We start from the raw sequence: 15,259 nt of genomic DNA on the forward strand, positions 1-15,259 counted from the left end.
GTAATCTTCTCATTTGGAGTCGCTTTTAGATTAACTGCCCATCCAGATCCAGGAGAAGACTGGGATCAGTGTTTATGGTTGGACTTTCATCATGTCTGGCGGTTGCTCTTTTTTTGCACTTTTGGGGCTCTACCATGAGTAAGGACTTACACAGAAGGACAATACATCCTGCGCATACACTTATTGACCCAGGCTTCTCGGTTAAGTGTTGGTTTTTCTGATCATATCTGGTTTTGAGTTTTGTCAAGCCTTTAGGCAGCTGCTATTATATTCAATAGTGCCTTGTGGGTTTCCCAAACCTTTAAGTAACTAAATAACTGTTAGTTTACCAAAGCTGTTGACCAAGTTTTGTTAAAATTACTTACATGTGCAAATAGGCATATTGTCTGCTATGCTGTGGGCAAGTATGCAAGTATTCAGGTTGTTGGCAATAATGTGTAACGTATTTATATGTTAAATACTATTCAAGTATGCAAGTAAGCCAAGATGCATGTGCTCAATATGCATGCATGCTAGCATGATGTTGGTTTAATATGGCTAGTATTAATTTTGCTAGTATGCTAGTGCTTAAGAAAACAAGATGACTTGCTTATGCCCCATGAAGTATGCAAGTACACTAGTATGTGCTCGCTACTATGATTCAAGTATGCAAGGATTCATGATTTCTAATATGCTGCAGTTTAATTGTGCCTTCAAGGTAGAGTATATGTATTTGCAAGTATGATGGTGTTCAAATATGCTAGTATGTCTAGTATAGTGCTGGTTCAACAGGACTAGTGCTGGTTCAACAGAGTTATGCTAGCACTTGTTTTCTACTATGATAGTATTCACATTTGCTAGTAAACATGTATGCGGTATAGCATATATTCATGTTGGCTAGTATGATAGTGCTCAGGTTTGCATATTTTTTAATGCTAATGTCTTAAATATGTTAGTATGGTTGAGTATGCATATTTGCTGGTATGAAAGTATTTAGGTATGGCTAGTATAACTAGCATTCATGCTTGCTAGTATGCTAGTGTTTAAGCATACCAGTACACATGTGTGCAAGTACAATAGCATGCAATATAATGGTACACTAGTAGGCATGTTGGCTAATATTATATGGCTGAAGTAATTGCACCAGTATGATTGTATATATTTCTAGTATGCTAGTGTTGAAGTTTGCAAGTATGCTTGTAACTGTACTGTAATCCCTACTTTCCAGGACTAGTGTAATGTGAACGTGAGAGTATGAGTGAAGGTAAGTGAGTAGATAGGAGTAAGAGCTAGTGACCAGACAGTTGAGTTTAAATCCTAGACGCCCCACTACAGGGTATTTGTGTCCGTAACCCACCAGTGCTCAGCTCGATGCTCACTTTGTACTTGTGAATTAAGTGAACATGGTGTGAGAGTGTGACAGCGTGATGGTGTGCTGAGGATTACCGGACTGCTCGGATCACGCTCTTCACTGCTGGTAACAAGTCTTCAGCGGAGAACTCACAGTGACAGCCTTTCTCATCGACGCTCTCCTCCGGTACTATATTAGCTTCACCTGCTTGGACACACACACACACACACACACACACACACACACACGTCAGCTCGCTCCTGCTATCAAGTAAGTTAATGTTCCACTCAGTCATCAGTGTCAGTGAGCTCTCTATAATGTTTTAATTAAAATGGAGAAGAAAAAGTAGGGCCCTGCGATGGGTTGGCACTCCGTCCAGGGTGTATCCTGCCTTGATGCCCAATGACGCCTGAGATAGGCACAGGCTCCCCGTGACCCGAGGTAGTTCGGATAAGCGGTAGAAGATGAATGAATGAATGAAGAAAAAGTAGGTAGTCTATTAGACTAGAAAACTGTTAATAACAAATGAGCCCTAAAGTGGAAAGTGAATCAAATGAAATACATTGAAACTAAACCAACCACCAATGAGAGACACTGGAATATGCAGGAAAAATGAGATTTAGTACTTTAACAAGGAACAAAAAAAAAATCTTCAGGCTGTGTAGTACTCAAGGATTCAAGTATATACTGCCAGACAAAAGAAAAGGAGAAGAGAGAAGGGGGAGTGTGAGAGAGTGTACTGTATTAATCTCCAAGGGGAAATTTGATGGTATGAAGTATGGAGTGCACCTTCAGTTATTTTTATGTGCTTATGTTTTCATAGCTTGTACCATTTCTACCGTAAAACAATCATGGTCTACAAATGAAATCAGGGTTGGACAGTAGAAAATCCACACACACAGATGCTGCATGTTCATCGCAGCCTTGAGTCGGTCTCGACGTTGACAGGGTTGCTGACCTTGAGATTGTATTTCAGCAGATGTAGAAGTTTGATGCTTTTAAAAACACTGGAAGAGGTCGCAGCCTAGAATACATGTGTGCGAGTCTGTGTGCGTGCACGTGTGTGTGTGTGGCTTTGGATGTTGGGCAAAACCAGTGTATTCCCACAGCCAAAGACAAGATACAGGATCTGCAGCGTCAGCCCACAGAGGAAGGGATATCAGGGAAGGGAGAAGGAGGTGGACTGTGAGAACTGAAACCCAATTTCAGCAGACAACTGAGGACCATCTGCTTCTTAAAGACACACCGCTCAAGAAAATATTAGCTATCATTTGTGTTAGGTGTTAAGATGGTGCTTCAGTGGTGATATTTAAGCTTGGATTTTATCATTGTGTTAGAATAGCGGTGACCATAATCATGTTTGTAACAGTTTTATACTACAGTCATGCTGACTTATGGATTAAGGTGTTAAATAAATAAGGGAAAATAAAGCATGTGACGGGGTGTGATGAGGCACAATGCTCACGGAGTGCAGTTACACCTGCTGTGCAGTAGTTCATTATTTTTGTACATTTTTGTGGATTCTGCTTAGAACACAGCAAAAGCTTATTGTTAACGTGTTTTTTACTGTTATGGTATGTAATTGCTGATTCAATGATATTTTCAGTTTATAAAGGTGTTTATTTAACAATTCTGGAAGAATTCTCTATTTCTGTAAGTACTTAATTAGTCACTGTTTTTTTCCTGTTCTAGCTTTACCTATTAAAGTTGTAATAAGCAACAAAGCTTCTGAGATGATTGCCAGTTTTATGAAAAAATAGAATGTTCAGTTCCTTCTTTCACAACAGGATTTTTTACTTTTTATTTTCTCACCGTCGGTGGTAGAGCGGGATTGGCTCTTGAGACGGAGAGAGGGTCTGAAGCGAGTACGGTCGTTGAAGCTCCAGCTCTTCTGCACTTTAACTGGACTGGAGCTGTCTGCGTTAATCTCAGAGCCCGGGGAACGCCGGTCTGTGATGGATGTCTGTCTGCTCTTAATGCTCTGACCACGAGGACTTGCCATCCTTACGCGGTCTTTAAAGCTCAGCTTCTGACTGAGAGATAAAATAAAGAGACATGTTAAGAACAAGAAGTTAAGAGCGCACAGCAGACTTTAAGATGCTGTAACATCATTACACTGTGGGACTTCATTTTGCTTCCAAGCTGCACGCAATCTCCTTCACTGATATTGTATTCATTTCCAGACACATCCTTTCTTATCCCATGCCACCAGAGGCCATTTTATGTTTAAATTAATAAAAGATTCAAACTGAAAGGCTTAAACATTTGTATGTTCGTGCTCAGGGTTAAGCTCTAATCTAAAAAATAAAGACTCAAATGATTCTATACATACAGTATACAGTATGTTTCACTGGATGAGACAGATGTTTGTCCTCTAGCACGTGCAGCAACTGTTAGTGTTTTTCTGGTTAGCCGTCTACTCCAACCATAGCTGAGGTTAGCGTGTTAAACCACACACGTCTTTGCATTACTCAACTCATAAAAATTAGGATTCATTTTAAAGTTACATACAGGTTTAATTGTTACAAAATCAATTTCTATAAAGTTGATAAAAATCTTCCTGCTTGAAAAATCCTACAAAATCTTCAAAAAGGTTATAGAACAAGGACAAAATAAGGATCACACCAGGCATCGCAATAACAGGAAGTAACTAGTAAATAATAGTAATAGCACTCATTACAACCAACACAGCCAGATTGGTAAAAAAAATTCCACTATATTAACTAACACTAGCATGTATAAGAGATTATTATGACTGGGAGCATTAGCATGCATTGTCTGAGAGCAAAAGGTAATTTTTCATTTGCAAGCAAAGTTCTTTCAACTAAATCTGTTAAAAGCAGCAGCTCGTGGCCATAGACTTTGGTGGGAAAAGACATTAGGCATTAAACAGTGATGCAGTCTCACGAATTAGGCTCAGAAACAGTGACAAAGCTTCAGAATTAATTGAGAGGCTTGCACACTAAAAGGCCTAAAAGCCAGCAACAACAAAAGCCAAAAAATCCAAAACAATACAATTTCTCTAGATGATCAGATATTTCACTGAGATAAAATTTTATAAATCCAAACAGAATTTTATTAACAACTGTTGGCTTACGGTTGATGATCACTTCACTTCAAAGACAAATTAACAACTTAGCTAGCTAGATAATTGCTAACCTCAGCATCGGACGTCATGTTCACTAAACTTTAGCTGAATTTCTGATGCCTGTAGCACACAAAATTGGAAAAACACCAAGAGTTTCAGAGTCGTGACTGGTTGGAATCTGCAGTCTTTCCAGGACACGCGTGTCAAGAAGGAAGCCAACTATCCAGGCTATATGGGGCACATTTTTGGAAAGCGTACTGTAGGTCTCAATCCCACCTGCTCCTATGGACAAGCCACCACTGCACATTCTAGTACTACACTGTGGAGATAAGCGCACAGCACACAGATGTCACCTCCTTTCTAATGGTATCTAAAAAACAAAATCCAAATCCCATGTTTTCCCAGTTGTCCATGCACTTCAGAGTCAGTTTAGCATTCCAGAAGTTAGCAGAGCATGATGCATGGCACATATACCTCCTCGAACTGAGCTTCCTTCGAAGTCCACGCTTATCCCTAAAACCCTTACTAGGATCAAGGAAGAGATACAGGCAAAATGTCAAGTTACTTCAATTGCTGTCCCTCAGCGGGTGACTGATTTTACTTTGTAACCCATGTGCTAGTCAGTAAAGCTATGCTAATGCCACTCCAATAACACATGGGTAAATGTCTGATGACCAGTGAGTCAGCAGGCTATCGTCCTTAGCCTCATTAGGAGCAATAAACGCTTTTAAAAACCAGATTACCCTGATGAAGGACCCTCAATCCTGCGCCTCATTTACATCTTTGATATGGCATTTCACACAAAGGCCAGACGGGGATAAATAAATGATCAGGTTTATTCACAGCTCTGAACCTCTGATATATGATAAATGATATTATTTGCCTTGGCTTGGCTATTATGATTTGTTTTTTCCCCGTTTGGCCAAAGGCCATTATTCTCTCTGTGATTCTTAGAAATCATGAGCTAATTAGAATGGAAAATCATGCAGCTGCCTGTAGGATGTCAATTTTAGCTGTTCGACAGCGGCATACATTAGCCTAATAACTGTAGTGTGGTAGCGTTAGTGTCATCCTCGAGCCCGTATTTTCTCTCTTTAACTCAACACAATGTCTCCGATGGAGCACATTTCACACATACGTGACAAACACAACACTAAGGCCTTGCAATTAGTTTACAATCATGGACGGACACACACATACACACACACACACTTAGCATTTACAACACAGCTGCATCTAGGCAACATAATTAGAGCTAGAAATAATCAATATTTGTTTCTAAGAGGACTGCAGACCTGGTGTGCTTCAATATAACATTGTAATAGTCACGTATTTCTTAAAGATACATCAGAAAATCTGTCATTCACAAGAATTCTGTGGAACATTTCTGATCAGTTTCATCATTTCAGGCTTCGATTTATGCCAGTGAACGACTTAAAGGTGCAGTTTGTTATGTTTAAAGGAGTTCTATACTTGCACAATTTTTTTTTTATATTTTCAGAAATGAATTTCTTTTATTTCAAAAGTACCATGAGAAAGGTTGGGATCACTCTGGGGATGTGTCTAAATCAACTATCTAGCTCACTAGGTCATAAATCAGTATATTGTGTACACAAGTTCAGGCACTGGTGAGATCTCTGACACACTGTGATACAGACGACTGGACTTCTGGTGATGTTTAATTTCCCCCTCGACTGAAATAAAAAAGTTTTATGTGTCATAAAATGAAAAATTCAAACAGGATAGTAGTCTAGCTAGGGGATAAATAGGGGATAAAGTTGTTTGTCCACCGTTTTCTCCAGCTGAGAGATTTCAGAAAATTTGACATTGTTCCTGGCAGTTAAAACATATTGAGCTTCGATGCTCCCTGGTTTTTGTGATATATCATAGATTTTTAGGTAGAGAAAGCTCCAATGCAACATTTGCCAGACAAATAGGCCTTAAATTGGCCAACTCCTTGATAGGTACCCTGACTAGTGAGCTAGGGAGAGGATTGAGACGCAGCCTGGTTAACTACAATTCACCTTACATGCATGAGAAGACTCTAGAATTACAAATTACAAACTGCTCCTTTAAGATGTCCCGGATTCGTTTTCTTTTATACAATCTAGTACAGATGGATTCAATTTGAAGAGAGAAAAAAAAGTGATACTAACTTTGTCGAAGTCTCTGCTTGATCCTTCCTTTAGTTTGAGTGGAAGAGTGATATGAGAAGGAAGAAGATCACATGAGTACCAGATGCCACAGTCGTGTACTGTATTGATATGACATTGAACTAAATATGAAGTTTAAGAATGAACAGCTGAATGAATTGAGATGTGCATGAAGGTGCATTAGAGTCTAAGGAAAGAAAAGCCATTCATTATAGCAGACATGCATGCATTCAATGATGCCAAGGTAGAGCAAGCAAACATACGAAGCACAAGAGTGTGAGATTTACAGCGACTATAACAATATGGTGTGTAAAAAAGTAAATAGATAATAATCAATCTTCTGTATTTCTGTGGCTCAATTATTGATTATTAATTACTGATAATTATCAATTATTCATTGTTTATTATTATTATTATTTATTTATATATTTTCCCTTTTTTAATCTACTTTTTACAACACGGACAGTCAAAACGCATTTCAACTAAAAGTACAATTTATGGATATGCATGTGACAATCTGATAAAATGTGAAAAAAATGTAAAATAAAAAATATATTTTTTAAAATTAATTAATACATAAATAAATAATTTGAATTCCTATTTCAATGTGTATTCATGCTTTTCCTATTTTTAAACTGAAATAAAAAAAAATTAACAAAGGCAACTTTTTTTTAACCCATTTTATCTATCTATCTATCTATCTATCTATCTATCTATCTATCTATCTATCTATCTATCTATCTATCTATCTATCTATCTATCTATCTATCTATAACAATGTACCTACATCTTAAATCAAATGTAATGTGTGTGTGTCTGTGTGTCTCTGCATGAGTGTGTGTGTGTGTCTCTCTGCATGAGTGTGTGTGTGTGTGTTTGTGTGTGCTAGATTGAAAAGGGCAGGCACACAGCAAGACAGAGTTGGAAAGAGAACGAAAAGCTACCAAACAATTTCACATATTAAGAGTTCTTACTCACAGATGAAAAGAAAAATAAAATAAACACAAAGAGTGGCAGGTGAAATATGAAATGTTAAGGAGAACGAGCAACTTCTTGTAGTTTATACCTACTTTGTAGGACTGCAGGTATGCAATGCCTTTAAATGTGGCTTCCAGGTAGCAATGGAAACCGAGTTCTCATCAGCCGCATAGCTACGCCACACACACTGCATGCAGAAAACACACACACACACACATACACAGAAAACAAGGAGGAAAGGATGAGGAAATAAATGAAAGAAAAAAGAGAAAGAAGGCCAAAGGTGAGGGAAGGAAGGGGATAAAAAAAAGACAAACACGAATATTGATTAGTAAAAAGCATTGTTAAGGGATTTTTGGTCAGAGCAGGCATCCATACATGCCTAAGCACAGGGACGGTGGATTCATAGTGACGCCACGTGGCCTCGAGGTACACACGGCTATCATCGGTGGAGTAGTAACGCCACGCTGCCTGATAGAGGACCATGAGGAGAGATGAGCTGGTTTCACTCTCACACACTCCTGCTTTCCATCAAACTGTCCTCATTTATACAGTGTTTAATTCTCTTACACCACAACAAGTCATCAGTAACACACGAGTATTTACGAAGCAATGACACATCTTACGTTTACAGTTATATTTCCTATGTGAATTAAAGAGAGAGCAGAGTGTAATCTAGTGCACATTTAGTCACATAAATACCTGCACACAGATTCCTGAATATTTAAAACTTTATGTAGAAACAATTGAAAGTGAGTCAACAAACAGGACTAAAGCTTGGTTTGTCTGAACTTTTGCACAATACTGAAATCCTCAGCTAAATATACAACAAAAAAATGTTTAATTAAGAATTATTAATTTAATTAAAAAGCATTATCAATTATGAATTGTTTATTATTATTCTTTATTTTCTTCAATTTTTTAAATCTACTTTTTACCAAAATATATCAAATTTTCTTTTTTTTTCTTTTTTACATTTTCAATCTACTTTTTTGCAACACAGACAGTCAAAAATTATTATTATTATTATTATTATTATTATTATTAAAACTAAATTTCGTGCAATTTATGGATGTGCATGTGACAAAAAGATTTGAATATATTAAAAAAAAGTGAGTATAAGTCTTTATTTGAGATTTGACAGATTTGACAATCTTTTAATAATAATATTTTAAGGTGTATCCATGCTTTCCCTGTTTTTATTCTGAAACGAAAAATGAAAAGACGCAACTTTCATTTTATTTTTGTTTTGTCTTAGTGGATATTTCATATGCGTAGCTGGCACATGAGCTGCATAACAAAATATTTGCAATGACACGTCGTCCATTTACAGTTACATTTCTTATGGAAAGTCTGTGAAAGCTGTGTAGCTTCTGTCATTACTTTAGCTTGAATAACGCAGCGTGGCTTTCGGCTGTTTCGTTCATACATGGTCTTGACCTTGTTTCTGAACAGGTCAGGAAAAAGTGTTCATCGATTATTTTTTTCAAAACAGCCTTTAGAAATAAAAGCCTTTGGTCACTGACTTCAGTTCTGGATATAAATTTTAAATGTATTTATTTTTTTATGAGTTCATTCAGCATGAAACAGTTCTACATGTAGATGCTCGAGGTGTTTCAAAGAAGACGTCAATGGCTAGATTTATTAATTAACAGCTTGTCTAAGGTTACGAGCGATGCATTAACATGCTTATTTTATCATGCTCATAACCTTAGCCATTGAAGTCTTTATTTTTGTTTGCGGTCACATGACAATACCAGTATTGCGGATGCGGAACGTCTAGATTGCATTCATACTTCACGCATATACTGAACAACAAGTACTGAATCCAATGCACTAGGTAATGTGACAGTACAGGATTTCGGACCCATTATCTCAGATTTTTATTGACAACGCTCACTGATATTTCTATGTGTGCTCAGGTTGCCTGTTACACTCAATAGACACAAAATACTAATTAATTAAAAATAACAAATAATAATCCTAATCATAACTAATCATAAATGCCCCTAAAATGCTTACTACTAAATAAATCATTCATTCCAGTACTAAAAACAGTCCCACCCAGTCTGAATAAAGTGATATCGATGCACGTTTCAAAATGATCTCAATGATTTAAAACCTGATCATTCGAGCTGGATTTTCTACCTGGATAAGGCAAGCTGCAGGATTCCTTCTCTTCTCAAAGTGCTTCTGTCTGTGCTGCTCCTGGACTTTAAGGGCAAAACCAGAACCCAGGATCCCCTGCAAGGTGGATTCAAGATAGAATTACACAGATATCAGATATCTGTGATAGGGTGATAGGGGTCATGTTTGTGAGTCAGAGTGTCACGTGTCGTGGGTTTGATTCTCACCGCAGGCAGAGCGAAGAAGGAGATGCCGAGGAGCGCAAAGCCGGAGGACAGCAAGCGGCCCGTCCACGTCTTGGGAGTCTTATCTCCGTAGCCTATTGTGGTCAGAGTAATCTATACAACATAAGAAGACACATATCAGAGAGCTCATTCCCTTAATACTGACTCTTAAGTTTTTAGTGCCATAATTACACAATTGGATCCTTGCTGCTTGTTTGAATACTAATCCCCTGTCGCTTTCTCGCACCTTTCCTCATGACCCTCTCTCTCTCTCTCTCTCGCCACCTCTCAATCTCTGATTTTCTTCCTGTCTAAACACAAAAAGGATTCCTATTGATTGAGAATCTTTTCCCTTATTTTGACGTGCGACCTGTCGATTCTCTTCAGTCTCGCTCCCATCATCGGCGGTCATGCGCTGCCACAGCGACGAAGAGAAAAAAAAAGCTGTCGTTTTACTTCATGATGATGACTTGGTTTGGAACACAGCCACAGCCACAGTAAAGTAACATCTGTTACCTGAGCCTCATTTAACAAACAAGACAGAATGAATGGGGCTGAAATGATTATTCAGATACGAGATGTCTCTTATTCATCAAAGTAGATTTTGCAGAAACATTTCTATAATGTAAAGTAGAACACAATCAGAACAGACACAGTTAAGGGTCTTATCTTTTCCCCTTGTAGTGCTAGTAGTGCTGGTGTGGGTGCAGGTTTTCAGTCCAATCAACTGTTTAATCAGTTCATTTTGGCTTCCAGTAGACTCAGGTGTGGCTTTTGTTTGGTTGGAACGAGAACCTTCACCCACACAAACCCTTTCCAGGTAACATTGGACACTACAGGCCTAGTTTCCTGCTCACTAGCTTTAACCTCTCTGCTTCTGCATCCTCTTAATAATCCAGACAATACAGCCGTATTTTGTTTATTTTCATATTCCAGGGGACTTAAGGCACAAGGCAGGAGACACTCTGGACAGGGTGCCAGCCACATCACGGGACACAATCACGCACACTCATACACACATTCACACACTATGGAGAATTTAGAGATATTAGTCAATTCAATTCAAATTCAATTCAATTCAATTCAAATGTATTTGTACAGCCCTTATAACAATGGACATTGTCGCAAAGCAGCTTTACAGAACATAAGAAATATTGCGAAAAGCACAAAGAGGTTAACATTATACAAATATTTATACAAAGATTCAAGATTAGTATTAGACTTATGTTTAAATGTGTTTGTATTTATCACCAAAGATCAAATCTGAGGTGACCGAGGCGACTGTACTAAGTGAAAAACTCCCTTAGATGCAAGAGGAAGAAACTTTGAGAGGAACCAGACTCAACTGGAGGTTGTGGTTATAAACTGTTATAAACACTGGACAGTGTTATTACGAAATAACAGACTATAACGCAGATCATGGACTTGGGGAAATATGTGCAAATATCCAGAACACAAGGCATTTCTGCTGCTCTGCCGCTCTGTTGTTCAGTTCTTCACATCTTGCAGGTTGATTCCTGATTTGATTCACAGGTTGATTCACATCTTGCCGGTGTGAATCAGCTGATTCCTGATTCAATTGACTTTCTCATTCCCAATGAAATGCTCCAAGTTGCTGGGGATAAATCCAAGACCACCTTGCGCAGGTTTCTGCTCCACAGCTGAGAATGATCGTTATGTTCTCACCTGCTCGACCGAACCGCGACGAAGATGTAAACTTAAACGTGCTCTCATAAAAGCAGGCATAACTCACCGTGCCCCACCAGAGTGCATCAGCGTACGTAGAAAATTCCTTATTCAAGTCCTTCTCTACGAGGTAGACGAGGAATGAGGCGAAGATAAGCACCAGGAAGCCGATGTACCAGGCAGTTACGAGCTCCTAGAAAACAGCAAGAAAGAGAAACTCTTTATTTACACGGTTGTACCAAGGCTTAGCGTCACATTACATGTAGTTTAATGTCAAGTCTCTGAATAAGAAAAATCAGTTTTGTAGATCAGCAGCTCCAGCTTACATATGATTATTTATCATTAATCTTCTCAAAATGTAACACATCTGTATCCAAGATGAAAGAAAGCAGAAAGAAAAAGCCTGTTTCCAAATGATGTGTATAAGTATTCACCCCCCTTGAACTTTTCCTATATTTTGTAGTGGAACTGAACCGAACTTTGATTTTATGGCATCAATCGACACAAAATAACCCATTGACCTTGAGTTAAAATCTATGTATGGATCTATGGAGAAAATCATGTAAATTGCAATCAGTTGTTGTGAATTCATATTTATGCACCTAAGTTTGAGAGAAACTGGTTACAGTCTCAGATTTTAGCTTGCTAAAGACAAACTACATCATACATTCATTCATTAAATAAATAAATAAATAAATAATAGAAGAACTGGAGTCATAGCACATTGTTATGGCACGGTGGTTCAAAATGGATTACTATTCAAAAGTGATTCAGAAATAATCCTGTAAAAGAAATACTTCTGAATTCAATGATGGAGGAAGTTGCTATTTAAGACTACCTTTAACTCTGTGAGTGCGTCAGCTCCATCATTACTTAACTATATTTATATCACTGCCCTGTTGAATTCTTCCATCTGATTGGTCACCGGGCGTTGAGTAATTTTTCTTTAAGGGCCGCTCGGAACGAAAATCACAAGCTTATATTTTTAGCTATACTCTAGTTTTTAACAACGAGAAAAAAAGGTTTCTAAAAAGTGCACAAAGTTGGAAAATGTTGGAGCAGCACATTGAAACGGTGTTCTTGTAAACTTTAGGTTTCAGGGGAGGTGAAATGATGCTTATTAACACAAGTGTGTTTCATTCATCTTCAGTAGCTGGTTTATCATGGACAGGGTCATGATGGTGTGTAACCATTTTTACCAATACACCGAATTATCTGGACTTTTTGGATTGGCATAAACAAACAAATGAATTATTTTATCATGAGTTGCAAGTCTGGACTCAGGTTTCAGTGTGAGTCAGGTTTCAGTGTGAGCCGTGTGTTTTTCCCGTCTTTAAAATGTAGATGCTAATGAAGAAGCACTTGGGGCAAAAATGGGTTTGATTTCAACATTTACTTACTGTATTTTGGAACTTTTCTATAAATACATTGCTCCTAGTAGGCTAAGTAGAATCAGAAATACTTAAAAAATGACAAAATGACTGTCTACTTTCATATGAATCATAAGATCTATTTGATTTCTGTGAATAATTACATATGCTGCTGCTATTCCTTATGAGTTAAGTCTAAATTCTAAAAAAGTATCATAGCATCAACACTGCTACAGACTCCTGATGTCAGTGTCAGTACAATTCACATCAAACTGTCTTTGGGTATTAAAGTATCCCAGCATACCTTGCTGTGTGCATAAACTACAGATCCCAGAAGCTTCCAGGTGCCTCCGCGCCGGTCCATACGCACCATGCGCAAGATCTGCAGGAAGCGCATGCTCCTCAGTGCCGACGCGGCGAAGATGTTGCCCTGGCTACCGGCTGAAACCACGGCGACCGACGCGATCAGCACTATGATGTCTGAGTGAGAGAAGGGGAGAAAATTTGTTATGAGACATGAATTATAAAGACATGATTGATTGTACAATCTTTTTGTATAATCATTCGACTAAAATGAAATTCAGGTTAAAATACTTGTATAATAGTAATATAGCATGGGGTGTATGTTGTAAAAATGAAATCCAGGATTATAAGACGTTCTTTTGCAAGACTTTGCTCTCAAACACAGTCCTCCCCCCATTAGTCCTGTAAATAGTCATTAATTATGCAAATCACTCATCCTCACGGCCCTTTTTTCATCACTACAACATAGTGGCTTTGCAATTCGTTCGATCATGAAGAAATAGGGTTACACGTTTTTTTTTCCTTCTCTTGTCAGGAAGTTCTCGTGTCCACAATAAAGGAGGTAAAGAAAAAATGGAGAACAGACTCCTGCTGATAAAAGAAATAATCACTTTTTTACACACACACACACACAGAGAGAGAGAGAGAGAGAGAGAGAGAGAGAGAGAGTGAGAGAGGACAAAGGAAGTTCACACTAAACCCACATCCACTTACAAAACCCTCAAAGAACACAAACAGCTCCAAGCCTCAAACAGACCAATAATATTAGTTTTCTCCTCCCTCCCTGTTTCCTCTCCTCACATCCCATCTATCTCAAACTCCTCCAAACCAAGTCTCCATGCTCTGATGTGCCCCTGTTCATTATTGTTTGGCGTTTTTTAGGCTTCAGGGAACACGGGGACATGTTGATTTATTCGATGGCTCAGCTTTTCATAAATCACTATATTTTCACAAATAACTATCATTATTTTAATTCTCATTTTATCCATATAAAATTAGGCTTACGGGAGACATCAAGAAACTTTCTGTAAGTCGCTGCCTCCTCCAGTGTCCTCGGTAATGTTTATGTAATGAAGAAATTCTTTTCTTCTGTATTAAATATTGACAAGCAGCATTCGTGTTTTCTAAGACAATTTAAAGCCCAGATTATGAATGTCAGTATTTCTATTGTGCTGACTTATAATATCCTGCACCCATGATCTACATGAGTTAAAATAAATGAATGAATGAATGAATGAATGAATGAATGAATGGATTTATTTTACTTATTTATTTAAAGTAAATTATATAAAAAAGGAACAACAACAATGACACACAGCAGAATCATTAAGGACACCAGACACTCAATGACTCACATTTGTCTTGCGGTCCCCGTAAATTAAGGTATACATGACAAGGTGTTAATTTTTATTAAAAGAATTAATATATACAACATCTAATAATATCTATAGCTATAATACAACACCGTCAATTATTTATAAAAAAAAAAAGGCGAGCGATTTGCCCTGCTTTGATGGCGTTTAGTCATGTTATTCTACAGAAATATACCAAAATGTACCGTTTTATAATTTTTTATAACGTGGTCTGTCTGCATTCTCGATTCTGATTGGCTGGAAAGTGTGAGCTCGAACCGCTGAACCACAAGCAGCTGCCTATAAACAATTGTAACCATAATAACACACACTTAAAGTGAGACAGCTTGTGTAAACCTTTACTATTTCCCTTACATGCGCTAAATGGATGGATTCGTTTAACTTGTATATTAATAGCTTTAATTTTGTCTTCATTTATTCTAATACCTAATGTAATCCTATTTGGAGAATGGGGAGATTGTTGAACCACCAGTGTCTCTCTCTCTCTGTCTCTCTGTCTGTCTATCTCTCTGTCTCTCTCTCTGCCTCTCTCTCTTTGTCTCTCTCTGTCTCTCTGTCTGTCTATCTCTCTCTCTGCCTCTCTCTCTCTGTCTCTCTCTCTCTGTCTGTCGCTCTCTCTCTCTGTCT

At 37.9% G+C, this 15,259-nt stretch overlaps 1 protein-coding gene across 1 annotated transcript in view; it reads right to left on the bottom strand.

Annotated features, from left to right (window-relative positions):
* kcnq5b (potassium voltage-gated channel, KQT-like subfamily, member 5b) overlaps positions 1-15,259 on the bottom strand; it is a 90,657-nt gene that overhangs the window by 6,026 nt on the left and 69,372 nt on the right. The window contains exons 4-11 of the mRNA XM_060860303.1: positions 13,261-13,436; positions 11,654-11,779; positions 9,904-10,014; positions 9,698-9,793; positions 7,642-7,736; positions 6,575-6,601; positions 3,143-3,363; positions 1,426-1,534 (exon numbers count right to left, since the gene is read on the bottom strand). Coding sequence (XP_060716286.1) covers positions 1,426-1,534; positions 3,143-3,363; positions 6,575-6,601; positions 7,642-7,736; positions 9,698-9,793; positions 9,904-10,014; positions 11,654-11,779; positions 13,261-13,436 — 961 coding nt within the window. The remainder of the gene's footprint in view (positions 1-1,425; positions 1,535-3,142; positions 3,364-6,574; positions 6,602-7,641; positions 7,737-9,697; positions 9,794-9,903; positions 10,015-11,653; positions 11,780-13,260; positions 13,437-15,259) is intronic.

The sequence above is a fragment of the Tachysurus vachellii genome, chromosome 24 (assembly GCF_030014155.1).
Source record: "Tachysurus vachellii isolate PV-2020 chromosome 24, HZAU_Pvac_v1, whole genome shotgun sequence".
NCBI lineage: Eukaryota > Metazoa > Chordata > Actinopteri > Siluriformes > Bagridae > Tachysurus > Tachysurus vachellii.